This window comes from Mauremys reevesii, linkage group 12 (assembly GCF_016161935.1).
Source record: "Mauremys reevesii isolate NIE-2019 linkage group 12, ASM1616193v1, whole genome shotgun sequence".
NCBI classification, from domain to species: Eukaryota; Metazoa; Chordata; order Testudines; family Geoemydidae; genus Mauremys; species Mauremys reevesii.
The window spans coordinates 15,973,168-15,991,659 of NC_052634.1; the positions used below are offsets into that span (position 1 = coordinate 15,973,168).

An 18,492-nucleotide genomic window follows, 5' to 3' on the forward strand; every position below is an offset into this window, starting at 1 on the left:
ATTAATGGAGATATACCTATCTCCAGTGATGAGCTGCCAAAATCTTAACAACGGGTTCCCTATAAAAAGTTCTGATTTAAGGGACGTGCGACAGCATGTATTTTTTGTACCAATAGGGTTACCATACGTCCATATTTTCCCAGGAGGTGATTAAGAACCGAAAAGCCTGACATGTCCAGGAAAATACAGATGTATTTTAACCCTACCTAAAGTTCTTTTTTAAAAAGATGGGGCTGAACTAGAAATGAGCTCCGTTTCACATGTGTGGGTGGTGATCAGGGACAGTCTCAATTTTTGGGTCTTTTTCTTATATAGGCTCCTATTACCCCTCACCCCCGTCCCGATTTTTCACACTTGCTGTCTGGTCACTCTAGGGTGTGCACATGTGTGGGTCCCAGCTGCTCCCTGCCCCCCCCCCCCTCATTAAAGCAGGTATGCAGGGTTACTGCCCTGGGAACTGCAGGGCACCAGTGGATGTGGGGCTGGCTGCAGATAGGGGCGTGGGGCAGGGCTAGCTGGAGGCAGGGAGTGACACGGGCTGGCTGTGGGCAGGTGATGCAGACGGGCGGGCTGCGGGTGGCTGTGGGCAGGGGGTGGCTGCAGGCAGGGGGTGTCTGTGGCAGGGGCTGCAGGCAGAGGGTGGCTGTGGCAAGGGCTGGCTGCGGGCAGAGGGCAGCTGTGGGCAGGGGCTGGCTGCGGGTGGCTGTGGGCTGGGGGTGGGGCAGAGGGCGGCTGTGGGTAGGGGCTGGCTGCGGGTGGCTGGGGGCGGCTGTGGGCAGGGGCTGGCTGGGGGCAGGGGCTGGCTTCGGGCGGGGGGCGGGGGGGGGGGGCTGTGGGCAGGGGGTGGGGCAGAGGGCGGCTGTGGGCAGGGGCTGGCTGCGGGTAGGGGCTGGCTGCGGGTGGCTGCGGGCAGGGGCTGGCTGCGGGCAGGGGCTGGCTGCGGGTGGCGGTGGGCAGGGGATGGCAGAGGGTGGCTGTGGGCAGAGGGTGGCTGTGGCTGCGGGCAGAGGGTGGCTGTGGCAGGGGCTGGCAGACGGTGGCTGTGGGCAGAGGATGGCTGTGGGCAGGGGCTGTCTGCAGGTGGCTGTGGCAGGGGATGGCTGCGGGCGGCTGTGGGCAGAGGGTGGCGGCGGGCGGCTGTGGGCAGGGGTGGGGCAGAGGGCGGCTGTGGGCAGAGGGCGGCTGCGGGCAGGGGCTGGCTGGGGGTGGCTGCGGGCAGGGGCTGGCTGGGGCTGGCTGGGGCAGGGGGTGGCTGTGGGTGGCTGGGGCAGGGGCTGGCTGGGGGCAGGGGTGGCTGTGGGTGGCAGGGGCTGGCTGGGGCAGGGGTGGCTGTGGGTGGCAGGGGCTGGCTGGGGCAGGGGTGGCTGTGGGTGGCTGGGGCAGGGGTGGCTGGGGTGGCTGGGGGCAGGGGCTGGCTGGGGCAGGGGTGGCTGGGGCAGGGGCTGGCTGGGGCAGGGGTGGCTGGGGTGGCTGGGGCAGGGGCTGGCTGGGGGTGGCTGGGGGCTGGGGCTGGCTGGGGCAGGGGTGGCTGTGGGTGGCTGGGGGTGGCAGGGGCTGGCTGGGGCAGGGGTGGCTGTGGGCAGGGGCTGGCTGGGGCAGGGGTGGCTGTGGGTGGCTGGGGCAGGGGTGGCTGTGGGTGGCAGGAGCTGGCTGGGGCAGGGGTGGCTGTGGGTGGCTGGGGCAGGGGCTGGCTGTGGGTGGCAGGGGCTGGCTGGGGCAGGGGGTGGCGGTGGGTGGCTGGGGGCAGGGGCTGGCTAGGGCAGGGGTGGCTGTGGGTGGCTGGGGCAGGGGTGGCTGTGGGTGGCTGGGGCAGGGGTGGCTGTGGGTGGCAGGAGCTGGCTGGGGCAGGGGTGGCTGTGGGTGGCTGGGGCAGGGGTGGCTGTGGGTGGCAGGAGCTGGCTGGGGCAGGGGTGGCTGTGGGTGGCAGGAGCTGGCTGGGGCAGGGGCTGGCTGTGGGTGGCTGCGGGCAGGGGCTGGCTAGGGGTGGCTGGGGCAGGGGGTGGCTGTGGGTGGCTGGGGCAGGGGTGGCTGTGGGTGGCAGGAGCTGGCTGGGGCAGGGGTGGCTGTGGGTGGCTGGGGCAGGGGTGGCTGTGGGTGGCTGGGGCAGGGGTGGCTGTGGGTGGCTGGGGGCAGGGGCTGGCTAGGGCAGGGGTGGCTGTGGGTGGCTGGGGGCAGGGGCTGGCTGTGGGCAGGGGCTGGCTGTGGGTGGCTGGGGCAGGGGTGGCTGTGGGTGGCAGGGGCTGGCTGGGGCAGGGGTGGCTGTGGGTGGCTGTGGGCAGGGGTGGCTGGGGCAGGGGTGGCTGTGGCAGAGGGGGCTGGGGGCTGGCTAGGGCAGGGGTGGCTGGGGCTGGCTGGGGCAGGGGCTGGCTGTGGGCAGGGGCTGGCTGTGGGTGGCAGGGGCTGGCTGGGGGTGGTTGGGGGCAGGGGGTGGTTGTGGCAGGGAAGGGGGGGGAGGGGCGCAGATACTCACACGGGGGGGGGGGGGCTGGGAGCAGCAGGACGCAGCCGGGGACTCACCAGGCAGCAGCAGGAGCCCCAGGGCCAGAGGTCCAAAGAGCAGGAGCAGCAACAGGGCCAGGAGGCAGCTCACATGGCTCTCGCAGCACAGCGCAGCGCCCCCTGGCGGCCGGGAGGAGGAATTACAGGCTTCCCAGGCAGAGCCCATCAAAGCTTCCCTCGCAGGGAAGCTAGTTAACAAGCGGTTCTAAAACCACTTCTAAATTTAACAACGGGTTCCCGCGAACTGGTGCGAACCGGCTCCAGCTCACCCCTGCCTATCTCCTAGAACTGGAAGGGACCTTGAAAGGTCATCGAGTCCAGCCCCCTGCCTTCACTAGCAGGACCAAATGTATTTGTCTTTTTAAGGAACATGCCCACACAACAGGAAAGGACTTAGGAACAGGCTAAGCATGAATAGCTCCAAGGGTGATAGCAGATTAGAACCAGGGCTGGCGTGGTTACGCTCCAGTAGGCTGGTCCCAAGCCTTTGTTCTCCTTCAGTGCACTTCCTGCCACACTTGTGGAGAGTTTCTGTTGCCATTCACTTTGCAGCAGGTACTAGGATTCTCTGAATGTGGCCCAGAATCCTTTATAACAGCACTATAGCTAGTGTGAAGGATCTGAGCTCCCTGTCTGGGGCTGGAGGAGCCTGCTGCCAATGGCTGAGCACAAAAAGGGCCGCATGGATGAATATGTAGATGGAGGAAGGTTGCTGGGGTGGGGTGGGTGGGTTTGTTTGCAATAAGAATTTTTTTGTTTTGTTTTTAGTGTGCAGAGGCCACTAATCCTGTCTTCACCTCCTGAATCAATGCTTTTAGGGTCAGCTCAGTCCTGCCCTACCTCAAATACCAAGGGTTAGCATATCTCCTATTATGAAGATGAGGCGATCTGTCCTAGGGAATAACTCTGAGGCCTAATCTACACTTAAAAATTTGATCGCGCTAACTACATTGCTCAGGGCTATGAAAAATTTTGCTCCCGGTGGAATGTAATTAGGTTAACCTAAGCCCCATCGTAGATGTAATAATTCTTCTGTCAACCTAGCTATTGCCTCCCAGAGAGGCAGCTAAACTACAGCAATGGAAACCCCCTGTCTATTTATACAGGAAGCATTAAAACTATGGCACTTCAGTGGCACAGCTGCATCACCATAGCTGTGCTGCTGTCGCCTCTGTAGTGTAGACATACGCTGAGATAATTGAGAAACATAGAACTGTGTTAACTGAGTAATGCACTTGTTTAACCAGTTGCCATTCTAAGCTCTGGAGAAGGGAAGGGTGTGGGGTGATGTCCCCTCACACAGTTACTCCACACTCATTGGCTTCAGAATGCTCTGACTAGTCCAGAGCATTGGCTTGTTGTTATAATGAGATAATTGCAGGATACTTCCTGTTTACAAGGTAATAACTACATCCTGGGCAGACATCCTGAGATGTTTATTACCCAGGGCACAGTTATTATTCAGTTAACAGGAAGAACCATCTTTTTTCACCGAGAGATGCGCATTTGTGTCATTACCCTGTCCATCCCTCTGCTCCTCCTTACTCTTCACAGAGACTTAGCCCCATCCTCAATAAGTGAGTGATTTGTAATGTAACGATATTCTTCATAAAGCTGTCACAACCCTCCCCCACACTAATTAATATTATGGTGCATTAATAGCTGGAAGGAGAGGTGTATGTAGAACTGCTGGCATGCATACAAATTGGCTCATCTGCTCTAAAGCCATCATAGGAGGAGGCTGTACATAGGGCATGGTCTCTTTGCCCATAAGAGCAGAAACACAGGCCTCATTTTCACTGAGACACACATCCTGCCACTTTGTGGGAAACAGGTACAAATTACAGACAGTTCTACTTGTGTCATTTACTGAATTTTCCTTCCCTGTCTTTTATCCTTAGCTCATCAGTGTAGCTAGTCCAAGTTAACCCTAGTTTGGGATTAGAGGGTTGACTCCAACAAGATACATAGAGGTAAAAACTACCTGTGCCTTGTCTCCACTAGGATTTTACATTGCAATAGCTATCTTAATGTCAAAACAAGCCTATTTTTTGCAGTGAAGACATAGGCATAATCCTCTCTATAAAACCACAGTGAAAGGCTGGAGAAAGGAGTCTGTTACAGTGGGTTTCATGTCTTCAGGAGAGGGGGGGAATAAGTGGCAGGATCAGATGTAAAAGATCCTGGGCCTGGTTCTCCTGTGAGTTTTACCATCATAAATCAGGAGCAGCTGCACTGAAGTCAGCAAAAGTTTTCTGGTGCAAAACTGGAGTGAGAAACTGGACCCATCTCCACGAATACGACTACAATTATGAATCATAGGAAGTGTAATATAGACAAAAAGACAACCCAGCTGTGAGATGGGCCTAGGTTCTCCCCCTTGTACAGAAGCGGAAATGGGTCCGGAGACGGCTGAGGTCATGGTGAGAAGTGGGGTGGGGGGCGGAACAGAACCCAGGAGTTCGGTGATGGGGCAGGGCACAGGGGGGAGCCTGGCATGCGGGGCACCAGGCTCAGCTGTTGTGTGTGTTCCACCATGGGGGCCCCAGCACTAGGCTGGAGGGGGCCCAGGACCCAGCAGTATGCCCAGGCCCTGGAGCCCCCCGCCCCAGGGTTACTTCAGCAGGAGGCGTTGAAGGCTGTGCCTCTCCCCCCGCCCCCTGCGGCCGCCCCGATGGGGACGGGATGCGCATGCGCGGCCTGAGGCCGGCGCCGCACAGCCGGCTCCCCTGGCGGCTGCCGTGAGTGCTGCAAGGCTGAGGAGGCTGCTGGCGCATGCGCAGTGTGTCTCGGCCGGCCGGCGCGCTGGGCTGGGAAGTCCGGCCTGAGAGCGAGACGGAGCCTCGCCCGCCGCGGCGTCCGCGGAGTCCCGGAAGCGTCCCCGCGCCGCCGGCTGCTGCGGGTGAGCCCCGCTCCTGCCCCGTGCACGGCGCTCTGCCCCCGTGCACTGCGCTCTGCCCCGGGCGCTCTGCCCCCGGCACGGCGCTCTGCCCGCCCGCTCCCTGCTCTGCCCTCCGCTGGGTGCTCCATCCCAGACCCCCCCGTCCCGCTCCCTGCCCCCCGTCCCTCCCGTCCGCTCCCTGCCTCCCAGCCCGCCGCCCGCTCCCTGCCCCCCGTGCACCGCTCCCTGCCCCATCCTGCCCTCCGCTGGGTGCTCCATCCCAGACACCCCGGCCCGCCGCCTGCTCCCCGCCCCGGGCACCGCTCCCTGCCCCCCGTCCCTCCCGTCCGCTCCCTGCCCCCCAGCCCGCTCCCTGCCCCGGGCTCCCTGCCCCGTCCTGCCCTCCGCTGGGTGCTCCATCCCAGACACCCCCCGGGCACTTCATCCTGCCGCCCGCTCCCTGCCCCGGGCACCGCGCTCTGCTCCCTGCCCCTTTCTGCCGCCCGCTCCCTGCCCCGGGCACCGCGCTCTGCTCCCTGCCCCTTTCTGCTGCGCGCTCCCTGCCCCAGGCACCGCGTTCTGTCCCCCACTCGCTGCACCGTCCTCCCTCCACTGAGTGCTCTATCCCAGGCCTCCTGGCACCCTCTGGTACCCTGTGCTGCTCCCTGCTCCATCCCACTGCCTGCTCCCTGCCCTGGGCACCATGTCCCACCGCCTGCTCCTTGGCCACCATGCACTGCGCTCTGCTCCCTGCCCTGGGCACCGTGCTCTGCCCCCTGCTCTCTGCCCCCTGCTCTGCCCTGGGTGCCCTATCCTAGACACCCCTTGCTCCAGCCTTCCTTGCCCCGGTTGCTGTGAGTGACATCCATTCCCTGCCCCAGGCACTCCCCTTACCTGCCTGCATGCCCCGGCCCAGATGCTTTTCCCCCTCAGGTGCCTCATCTCCTTTGTTTTCACCCCAGGCAACTCCGTAGGGCTCCCTTCCCAGCGTCTTCTCTCTGGGTTGCCTGGGGTGACACCAAACTCCTCGCTCTTCCTCTTCCGACCTGCCCCGTCTCCCTCTGTTGGGTGCTACCCCTGATTCTGTGGGGAGAGGGGCCCATAGCCACCGAGCGGGTCCTTTCTCCACAGGAGAGAAGGGTGGGGAAGAATCGCCCATCACGGAGTGAGGGGTATTGTCTACCTGGATGTAGGGGAAGGGAAGGCAGTTTTATAGGGACACACTGAATTGCGGGTGTGTGATGCGTCTGCTTTATAGGGATGTGCTGAATTGGAGGCTGAATCCAGTGGGCGCAGCTGCTTTGTAGGGGATCAAGTAGCCTGGGGTGGTTCTTTCTAAGAATATTTGTTAGGGAGCTGACTTGGCTTAACGATAGTGACTGAAACTGGAAAAATGCCACTTGCAGAGGAAGTGTTCAGCCAGTGCCAGCAGGTGAAGAGAAGAGCTCTGCTCTTTCAGCACAGCCATCATCCCTTTTATTCCTGGACATTTATTCAGCCCAGGATTTTTTCCGCTTAAATTCTTTTAGACTTTATTCATGGACTTCTCTCTTAACTGCGATAATACTGTCCTTTGGCCCATCCCAGCTGAGGGGCTTCTGCTGTCTATTGGCTTAATTGCCAAAAAACACTTTCATTTGTAACCATAAATGTGACTCGTGTCCTTATCTGACACAGATCCATTAGTACCGTGGTTTTCTACCTGTGGTGCGTGAACCCCTGGGGGTCCACAGACTGTGTCTAAAGGGTCCATGAAAGGTTGTAGTTACTATAGAACAGTGGTTTTCTACCTGTGGTGTGCAGACTCCTGGGGGGTCTGGAAACTGTCCGCAAATGAAAAAAGGTTAGAAATCACTGCATTACTATAATCATTGACTTCACTGTGGCCATGTCTATGCGTCAGCAATATCACTACAGTGCCGTAGCTATGCCACTGTAACTCCATAGTGTAGACACAGACTACAGAAATGGAAGTAGTTTTTCCATCGCTGCAGGAATTCCACCTCACAAGCTTACAGGAACTGGGTCAATGAAGCATTCTTCCATCAGCCACATCTACACTTAAAACCTAGGTTGGTGTAGCTACATCACTCAAAGGTGTGGATTTTTCACACCCCCTGAGTGATGTAGCTATGGTGACCTACATTTTAAATGAGCAACAGTGAGTCCTGTGGCACCTTAAAGACTAACAGATATTGGAGCATAAGCTTTCGTGGGTGAATACCCACTCTGTCAGACGCATCATTTTAAATGTAGACCAGGCTGAGTGAAATAAGAAAGTGCAGAATGGGGGTCTGCAGAGTCTCAGGGTTGCACCCATGTGGATCTGATTGCAGAACTGGGGCCCAAATTTGGGTGACAACTTAAAAATATGGGCCAAAGCTTTGCATTCTAAAGAAACCACAATAATGAAATATAATTTGCAGGGTGGATTTGATTGAAATCATGATTTAGTCAGGAAGACTCGATTTAATCATGGATTTCTACATAAAAGTGCATTCTTGTTGGTTGTTATAACCTTAATACACATTCTTCACAACTCAAGATAGATGTAGGTTTCATTTTTAGAAGGTACACACTATACATTTTTAAATGGGGATTTATTTTGAAAACTTTTCAGATTAGTTTTACAGGTAGATCAGAAAATGAATGATTGTTTGGTTATTTCATTTACCAAAATTAATTGAAGCAGATATTTATGAAGTCATTGGGAGGTGAACTATCTCCAATTCAAAAGGTTAATCATTAATATTTGGAGGATTTTCTTGCCATGCTGTATTAGGAGGAGAACATCACCAGACAGCCATTTAAATTGATTTATTTAACTAAAACAACAACGTTATGTATTCTGGATTTTTTTCTTCAACAGCAAACATATAATATTTTAACAAAACAAGCATATGGATTTTTGAATTTAGTTAAACATTCAAGCTTTTTAAAATCAGGTTTGTTTTTGTTAAAATTGTTTTTAACTAAAATTGTTAAATGAAATTTTTAAAAAATAAATTAAATCGACTGTCAGCCAGCTCAACATGAGAAACTTAACATACTGGCTTCTGCAGCTAACCCAGTCGTCTTCACCTTCATTTTCCTGTTTGTTCATAATCTGGAAAAGAAAAACAAGCTTTCCTGCTTTTTCAGGATCCCAAACGATTTCTCAGTTTGGAATGAATTAGTCTAAAGGAAAATATTCTTTCTATACCGGCAGAAGAAGCTACTGCTGTTGAAAGTGAGATTATCACTCAGCAGTCTCTGAATCCAAATGCTTAAGTGACTTCCACCAGTTCACTGGTGTGACTTGCTTTAAAACATGATCAGCAAACATCTTGAATGGTTCTTTTTCCCAAACTGGGTCTCTCTTATGGCCTGCTGCCATTATAGGTTTTCCCTTCCAGTGAGAGAATGGAATGGTAGATCTCAAATCAATGAAGGCTGCACTCAGAAAGACCTCAAGACTTCTGGAATATGCTGTTCAAACAGTTTCACTTTTGTTTCTACTGCCTGTCCCTCCCTTCTCACATTTATCTCCAGACTTCTCCTTGTCCAGATCTATTCTGCCCCAACAATCTTCTTCTATTCATTGAACTTTTTGAAACTTTGCACTTTGAGAGAGGTAAGGGATTGACTCTGTGTACACAAATTTGCAGAGGGACAATAGGGTTGAGGTCTGTTATTTCTCACCTCTACATATTTATTTATTTATTTAAAAACATTTTTGCTGTTTACAAGCATGTTATCTCTGGAGACACAAATCCACAGTTTGCGAACTGCAAAACTAAACATCTCTGATGGTATCTTCTAGACTGAGCACTGAGTCCCATTGGGTAGATAGAAAGATTAACCTAAATAATCTATACAGAAGCCCCTGGAACCCCATAAAATTGGGTCCCTAATCCATGAACTATTGGAACTCATTTACAAAACTTTTCTTAAACCTTACATGACTATATTGTCTCATACTATAGAATTAGAATTTATAATCCCTATTCCATGTTGAGATATCTTTGAGCTATAATTTAAACTATTAAAACTATCTTAAGGTAGGTTTTTTCCTCAAAAAACCATTTTATCAAAAAAAATTGATTTAAATAAAAAAAAATCTGGTTTTTATTTATTTTTTAATTCATTGATTTTTATCCACCCTGATATATATTAATTTAAAAGCGCACGGTGATGGAGTTGATTAGCCTCCTACTGTGGAATGGGGTTACAGGAACAACTCTGGACCTAAGAAGCCCTTCCCGTTGGGCCTGCTGGGCATGCTCCAGTCCGAGGAGGGGTTTAAAAAGAGGCTCTGCAGTGCAGTGGGGCAGGGAGCAGAGGGTGATGGACCTGTGCTCACCACTGTGGAGGGACTACACAAGGAGGATTCATCACCAGGAGGAGGCTGCTGCACAGGCAGCCCGCAGAGTCCTGTGGCTCCCATTGCACAGGATAACCGCAAGCCTTGACGTGCCTTGAGGAGGGACAAAGTGGTAGGAGACCCAGAGAAGTGTGTTAGCCAGATTGCAGGTAGCGAACAGCATCCTTAAGTACTCAAGAGGACCCTGAGTCGGAAGTGGTGGAATGCCCAGCCTCAGGTTCCCTCTCTCCTTCTGGCTGCTGCTTCAGACTGTAACCCCTAGGCCACTGGGAGATATGCTCTAGCTGGTGAGCGATGAGGCCTTGCCCAACCACTGGCACCTTGAAAAAAAAATTACCAGTCTTCCTGAGCCTTTTTTACACAGAAGGTTGCGATAATTGAAAGAGATCAGAGAAAACACTTTTTCTCTACCTGTGTCAGTTTGCTGATTGTATACATTGTAAACTTTTCTGTCTCCTCTGTTTGTATGAATCTTTCATTCAGCAATATGGGAGGGGGAGATTTTTAAAAATAGGAAAATGTAACTTCAAAACCACAGAAATTATCAGGGTCAGCCCAGGGACCAAAAACTACTTACAATTTTTAAAAGACTGATTTCAAGTTGACTGTGTCCATTTGTGAGTTAACGTGGGGCTCATGAAATTGAGGGACTAATAACGTGGGTTAGAGATCGTCACAAGCCAGGCTGGTTCTGTGCAGGATTACCTTGTATAGTTCTGCACGTCTATCCCAGCCTGCGGCACCCTCTGCTATGCCAGACCTGGACTCTTTTGAACTGTGTTCTCGTTCTTGTGATGAGGACAAATGTGTTGAAGCATTAATGGCTTATATTCAGTGTTTTAATTATATGAAAACAAAGATAATAAAGTGACAAATGTTGTAACACAGACCACTCAGGAATGAACTAGTCCTTCTGCTCCGTCTCTAGTGAAAGAGTGAGGTTAGCAGCTTGTTTTTCTCTTAATTGGGAGATGGAGTGATTCAGTGGGTTTTGCGGTTAGTACAGTCTATAGTCTTTAGGTGATGATCCACATGCTGGACCAATGCTTTTTTGACACTTCAAGAGAAGCTGAAGGCTCAAAATTTGATGGCAAGAGTGCTTGGAGTAATTAGTGCTAAGAGCACAGGAGTTGTGAGACCCTACAGTAATAATAGGTACCCTTTTATGTTGTGCTTTTCATCTGTAGATTTCAAAATTCTTTACAAAGGAGGTTATCATGTTACACGTGAGGCAGAGAGGATGAAGATTACACAGCTGGATAGCGACAGAACTGGGAATGGAACCCAGGTCCTCTGACTCCCAATCCAGGCAGTCCACTGGGGCCACACATCCCTTATAATAAACTAGTGATAGCATAGGACTAGCAGGGAGACTATTTTTAGTACAGAAACATGTTTCTGATTTGAGCTTTTAGGGGATTATCATAAACCACTTTCTGTGGACACATGCATATAGACACTAGAGTCATCTGCGGATCACCATCCTGAGCCTGCGGCTGGAGGCAGAAGGCGCATCTCAACATTGCGACACTAGTGATTTCTTTCACCATGGAAGGCCAATGTCGGACTGTAAACAATATGGGTTTCTGTTTGACACAGGTCAGAAATCCAGTGTGTTTCCTTTTTAAAAATTGAGTGGGAAAATCTCATAGAAGAAGATTTCACTGGATACATTTAGGGAATAAAATGTGTCTGCCATACTTGCCCTTTAACTTGTGTGTGTATGTATACTACTGGAGGAGGAAATGAGGAGAGCTCTTTTCACATTGTGAAAAATGTTTGACTCCCAAGTCACTTGGTAATTTCTGCTCTTACGTGTTTCATGACTGTCCTTTCATCCTGCATACTCATTCTGAGATCTCTTGTTTTTCTACTGGGCTATTTCACAGATGAAGTATTATTTTCAGATCTCTATGTCCAGTTAAATGTTTAATACTAGCAGACATCATCATCTTCACGTAGGTTCTGGTCTACCTCTCTTAGACCCCACTCAACGTTATGGCCCATCTGTTTTGCCACCTTCTGTGCTCTTACAACAAATACCATTCCCAAATTAGTTTTGGCCGCTGAGTTTTGGTGCTTAGAGATAAGGACACACCCAAAGGGTCTTGCTTTGATCAACACAATGTCTGATTTCAATGCGGTAGATATAAAACTTCAAAACAGAATGTGTGTGAAGGTCAGGGTTTAGATCATTGACTGACGTCAGTGTCTGCTGAAGGCTGTTGCTTATTGATACAGATCCTGAAACGGGGTATTTATAACTCTTCAGTTATTGTAGAAATTAAATGATTCACTTCTATGGATGTACATTTCTGTGCTCCTGCAGGAAGAAGAACGTGATGCTGGAATAGGTTGACAAATTGCTGTTTAGTTGCCAGTAGTGCTCTTCAAAACACAGCTGTACCAAGGAATTTACAGTCTCTCTCAAACAGAGTTTTTCGAGAATAATTGTAGTACTCAGATTTGTCCACAGATTCAGAATATCTGCATATTTAGAGTTCAAATGTTCAGCAGTTAAATAGTTAACAATGTTGACATTTAACTTACCACTATTAGACTTCAGATCTGCTATTTTAGACTGTCTGCAGACACTGTGTTGGTTGGGTATTTAAAGTGTTTTGTTCCTAACCAGAAGGGTTTTTTTCCTAACCAGAAAAAACTTAAAAGCTTAAATTCTAGGGAAACTGACGAAGCCAGGATGGCATAGCAGCCAATACTCGCACCTATGCAACTCCTTAACACTAGGAAGTTGTCACTCAGGATTTTTTTGGTCAAAATACCATAGAACCATACCAATTAGTCTTGAAAATCAATAAATCTGCTTTTTTTAAAAGAAGCAAAAGATAAAAAATTCAAAACACAGCTAAAATATAACACTAAAGACTATAATGTGGTGACCTCTTGTATTACGAAGTTACAGAATACACTCAAGAATATTCCAAGTCAGGGCAAGTCTTACTGGTGCAAACTCCTCTTTACTTTGGTGCAGCACACCTGTGTTGGGTTTTGTTGTGGTGTAGCTACATCAATGTACACCAGTGACAGTGCACAAATCCCTGATGTAGTCAGAGCCGTAAGTCACTTTGTCTGTCTCTTCTGGCCTGCCCTTTACCTCCTGCAGTACTTATTTCTTTGCTGTAGAATACACTAGGTCTTCCTGTGTAAGGAGTCCTTAGCCCCAGAGCAAGGAGAAGCTTGTGTTTCCAAAACAAGTCGTGAACCTAATTTGAACTCTGCTTGTCAAATGCAGCCCCTGTTCTGACCTGGGTTTTGTCCCGCTGTTTCACTGTTCACCTCAGCCTGAATACTTTCTCATTTGCCATTGCATATAGTTTCTTGTTTAGGGGCTTGTAATCTTCATATAACTTTCCTTTTTGCCACTATGCATATAGGAAATCTAGGAGGTTTGAATGTACTGAGGCCCATGGTCATTCTTCTCTGTTGTGTGAGTGGTTTCAGACACCGACCACCCTCAGCCGTACCCTCCACCCCGGCACCGCAACCCTAATCCCATCCCAGTGAGGAGGGGAGGCCATTGGTGTGGGGGCTCTCCCTGAGTGGTGGCTTCTGTCCCACAGGCCTGGGCCTGTGGCTTGAGAGCAAGCCTATCCTGTGGTCACTCTGGGCCCGGGCTGCAGTGGCTCCTGCATCCCAGGCATTGTGACCTGGCACATCGGTTCACAGCTCTGCTCAGGTTTGGCTTGGCCACCCTGGGGCAGTGGGCTAAATTTGAGCGAATGGCCACTCACCGTCCAGCAACCACACACCGCACCACAGTAACTCTAACTCAGGAACCAATCATAGAATCATAGAATCTCAGGGTTGGAAGGGAGCTCAGGAGGTCATCTAGTCCAACCCCCTGCTCAAAGCAGGACCTAATCCCCAACTAAATCATCCCAGCCAGGGCTTTGTCAAGCCTGACCTTAAAAACCTCTAAGGAAGGAGATTCCACCACTTCCCTAGGTAACCCATTCCAGTGCTTCACCACCCTCCTAGTGAAAAAGTTTTTCCTAATGTCCAATCCATGCAACAAACCTCAATGCCAACTCTGCCCACATATTTACACCAGCGACACCATCACAGGACCTAACCAGATCAGCCACAACATCACCGGTTCATTTACCTGCACGTCCACCAATGTTATATACGCCATCATGTGCCAGCAATGCCCCTCTGCTATGTACATCGGCCAAACTGGACAATCCCTACGAAAAAGGATAAATGGACACAAGTCAGATATTAGGAATGGCAATATACAAAAACCTGTAGGGGAACACTTCAACCTCCCTGTACACACAATAGCAGATTTAAAGGTAGCCATCCTGCAGCAAAAAAACTTCAGGACCAGACTCCAAAGAGAAACTGCTGAGCTTCAGTTCATCTGAAAATTTGGCACCATCAGCTCAGAATTAAACAAAGACTGTGAATGGCTTGCCAACGACAAAAGCAGTTTCTCCTCCCTGGTGTTCACACCTCAGCTGCTAGAAGAAGGCCTCATCCTCCCTGATTGAATTAACCTCGTTATCTCTAGCCTGATTCTTGCCTGCGTATTTATACCTGCCTCAGTAAATTTCCACCACGTGCGTCTGACGAAGTGGGTATTCACCCACAAAAGCTTATGCTCCAATACGTCTGTTAGTCTATAAGGTGCCACAGGACTCTTTGTCGCTTTTTACAGATCCAGACTAACACGGCTGCCCCTGTGATACTTAACTTTTTAGAAGTAATCTGTTGAGTAAGTAGAGCCCAATCCCATGGAGAGCTTTGTATATCAGGACAGATGTCTTGAATTGGACAGTTGTCTGATGGGATCCATTGCAAAGAGCAGAATACTGCGGTGATGTGTTCACGGTGACTTGTGTTGTAAGCAGATAGGTAGCTGTATTTTGTACTAGCTGGCGCTTTTTCAGGATATATGGCTTCATTCCTAGATATGGGTTGCAACAATGAAGACTGGAGTTAATGCAGAACTTTATTTCATTAGTTCAAAAGTCTGAATTTTACCACTTTCAAATCTTTAGAGGCCCTGCACCCATCTTTTTTGCGGGGTGGGGGAGGAGGTTATTAATGTGTTTTCCAATTGTCATGCCTTTTCTTCAGAAATGCTGCACATTAATGTAGTTGTGTTACTCATGTAGCCTGGACAAATACTGCCTTCTGTTTAAAATGGCTGAGATGCTATTAAACTTACAATTCCATTACACACATCAATGCGTAAACCAGGAATTCTTTGTTTACATTTACCATGGTAATGTTTCCTTTTCTCTTTGCCAGGCTCCATCAGTTTCCCATCTCTGCACCATGACAGAGGTTTGGGCTCTTCTCTTCCCTTCTCCCTGTAGTTGATAGTTTTGGAATCGGAGGTGATGCTGGAGTAGAGATGGCAGACAGTGTGAAAACCTTCCTTCATGATCTCGTCAGGGTAAGTCTCTCAATTTGTTTTGAGCCCAGAATCTCTTTGGGATCTTTTTTTCCCCTGGCGTAAGTGGCATAGTGAGATTATAGGCAAAATAGACCAATCAGTATTATATGTCTTGAATATTCAGATTATATCCTGTTCTTCAATGCTTGGCATGCCTCCCTTTCCATGTATCCATTGGTGGACTAAGAATATATCCCCTCCAGTAGTAACCTCAAGTTTCACTCCTGGTTACCTTTTAAAAAAAAAATATGGAGCAGAATAGTGGTTGTCCACCTAATTTATATGTGTGGGATCACACACACATACCAGGATTCTAATCTCCTTCCAACTCCACTCAGTGACATTCCTTTGCTCTTGTGTGTGTGGAAATAAGAGGGCGCGACTCTTGTTCAGCACGATACCACTACAGATCCACACGGCTGAGCATGGTCTGGACAAATGTTGAGCTGCCACTGCACCTCCAAGCATCTCTGTGTGCTGCAGAGTGCCCTGCAGAATTGAGCCTTAATCATTGGCTTTCCTGCTCAGACTGTGGTCAAAGGAATCAATTATGGATTGTTTGTGATGAGAATGCTTGACTGATCACAGCTGATTTGGATGGTGTTTCAACACATGGCCCACTGGTGAAAGGCTAACTCCCACCTATTTAAGAAAATGCTGCTTCCCCCCACCCATTTTTTTAAAAAGTTGGAAATCTCTTAAATGCTTTCTGGAGCCCTCTGTGGGTTTAACACAAGTGTTGGGTTTGGACAACATGGAGCTGATGTTTCTTTGCAACCAGGAAGAGCCAACTGCCTTGGTTTTGTAACTAAAGGACACCATCAAGTAGTGTAAACACCAACTTTTGGTTTACATTCGACCAGAAATGCCTTGCATATCCTAAATGTATATTGGCCTTATATTTTCTGCCTCCATGGATTAAAAAAGCGAATAAAATAATAGGTAACTTGTGTAAACATGCATCATAAATTGTATTAATAACTCCCCACTCTTGGTGAGAAATTACAAATAAAATGCACCAGTTCTTGGGAGATCCTTGAAACACTGTCTTGTGGATTTATACTTCTATTGATAGCACCGCATTGAGAAACTAATAACTAGGCTTCAAATGGCTGCGACAGTCTTGCTTATCAGCTTGTGTTACAAACAAGGCAGTAAAGAAACCCAGCTGGGTTAATTCCAGCTTCATATACAAATTGGCAGGAGAAAAAGCATTTTTTGCCAGATAGGAGAAAACAGACAAGGAAAGAAATGATTCTCTGGCTTCTGAGAGAGGGGCTATAAATAATGGGAAGTTAACAAGAAATTACACATTTTAAAAAAAAGAAGACAAATTACTTTCTACTGTCCCTTTTAGAGGTGATTAAAATTTTTCTGATTTAGGTCACTGGGCCATTGAAAATAGTTGGTGTAATGTATTGAACTGAACCTTGGCTACAATTAACAGTATTGGCTTCCCCTCCTGACTTGAGTACTGTTGCTGGCTTTCATCCAAATTGCGGTCTGAGGGAATGATGGGAGCTGAGGGAACACAGGACGGGGCCAAACTGTCCCAAAGAGAACAACCTCTCCCTTCTTTGCTGCTCCTAACAGCCTCTCTATTCTCCTTTGAATTCTACCTCAGAAGCTCATGACTTTTGAGCGTCCTTCCACCATTGATCTCGCCACAGGTGCTCTCTGTTGCCACTTCTGAGCCTGGCCAAGATAACACTAAAAATAGGGCAGTAGAGAAACATAGCCTTTATTTTTAGTGTGTGCCAAAATTGCTGTCTGAGCATTTCCTCCACTTCCTTGTTTTGTTATCCCACTACTGTAACACGTTATCTTCATTAATTGTCTGTCTACACTTGACTGAGCTCCTTGAGGCTGGGCCCTTGTCTTTTAAAATGCTATGCACACCTGCAGTTTTATATACCTCAGTTTTATATATAAGCCTCTCAGACCCACCCAAACTGTGAGATTTTCCTTGAAAGGGAAACAACTGCACAATTCAGTACTCCTGAAATGTAGGTCTTGTTTACAATTTTTTTTTTGAAAGGCCAATATGAATAGAAATGTTGACATAAAATAAATGCAAGGAAAACTGTTTTATAATTCATATCTTCCCCTGGAGAGTTTGTAACCCAAAGACAGAAGTTTAGGCCAGTGCATGCACCAGAAAGTGAAACTGCTATTCTTTACTGTCCCTAGCTGACTGAAGCGTGCAAAAGTAAACTGATTCAATGGTCATAATGAAGAGATTTGTAAAATTCCTTCAGTTTCTGTAATATAGGGGATTACAGATAATATATGTAATTTTTATGAAGATGATTTTTCAATTGACAGTGTCCCTTGTAACTTTTATTTTGACTGCCTAAACTATGTTGAGTTCGGGTGTGTTGTTTCCTTGTGTCTGCAGGGAATTAAGGACTCCATCTGGGGGATCTGCACAATCTCCAAGCTGGATGCCCGGATCCAACAGAAGAGAGAAGAGCAGAGAAAAAGGAGAGCAAGCAGCGTGCTCGCCCAGCGGAGAGCTCAGAGTGAGGAGAGGAAGCTGGAGAAGTGAGTAAAGGAGCTTAAGTGTAAAGACAAATGAATTTGTTTGTACCCTCTCAATCTACCATCTACTGAGGACAGGGAGACAGAAAATCATTTGTAATCAGAATGGTTCTGACTCGGACTATGGAGGTCCTAAATGACTGGGAAAACTGAAAGTCACACTGAATTGGGAACAGTCTGCCAGAAGATTTGTCCACATATGTGATATTTCAGAGTAGTCCAGATAGTGGAGTGTGAGCTGAGTGGGGATTTCCATGCTTACCGCTCCATGCATTGGGATGAAAATATGCCCCTTAATAATAGGGACATACTACCTGAAGGTCCATGGGGTCAGAATCTCTCTTAAATACTGGATGTCTCTGAAATACTAAAACTGGATTCATGAGCCAACTGTCATTAAAACAGAAAGGTAATAAATGTAAAATGGATTAAAGGAGATATGCTTTTTATACAAGGCACCTGTAGCAGTGACTTCTACAAGATATCATTGAGGCCAAGAGCTTAGCAAGATTCAGAAATGTTATATGGTTAATGAGAGAGGATTTAAAAAAATAGAAGAGTTATAAACCCTCATGCATCAAGACATAAGCCAACTGAGAACACGGATTTTTACATATTCCTCTGAAGCATCTGGTACTAGCCACTGTTGGAGGCAGGATATGGGTGACTAGTCTGATCCATTGCCTGTATTCTGTGGCTGTCTTATAGAAGAGACTTATGCAGTGCTGGCAGTTGTGGGATTTGGGAGTAAGCTTTCCACATACAGTTCTGCCATCATACCTC

General features: G+C 48.9%; 1 protein-coding gene across 2 annotated transcripts in view; it reads left to right on the plus strand.

Moving 5' to 3' along the window:
• The window catches only part of EI24 (EI24 autophagy associated transmembrane protein), a 34,737-nt gene that overhangs the window by 2,321 nt on the left and 13,924 nt on the right, over positions 1-18,492 (plus strand). The window contains exons 1-3 of one of the 2 annotated variants that reach the window (XM_039496185.1): positions 5,246-5,401; positions 15,021-15,168; positions 17,567-17,712. In XM_039496185.1, the coding sequence (XP_039352119.1) occupies positions 15,127-15,168; positions 17,567-17,712 (188 nt within the window). In that variant the 5' untranslated portion in view covers positions 5,246-5,401; positions 15,021-15,126. Of the gene's footprint in view, positions 1-5,245; positions 5,402-15,020; positions 15,169-17,566; positions 17,713-18,492 lie in introns of those variants that run through there. The other variant, XM_039496186.1, reaches the window with a different exon arrangement.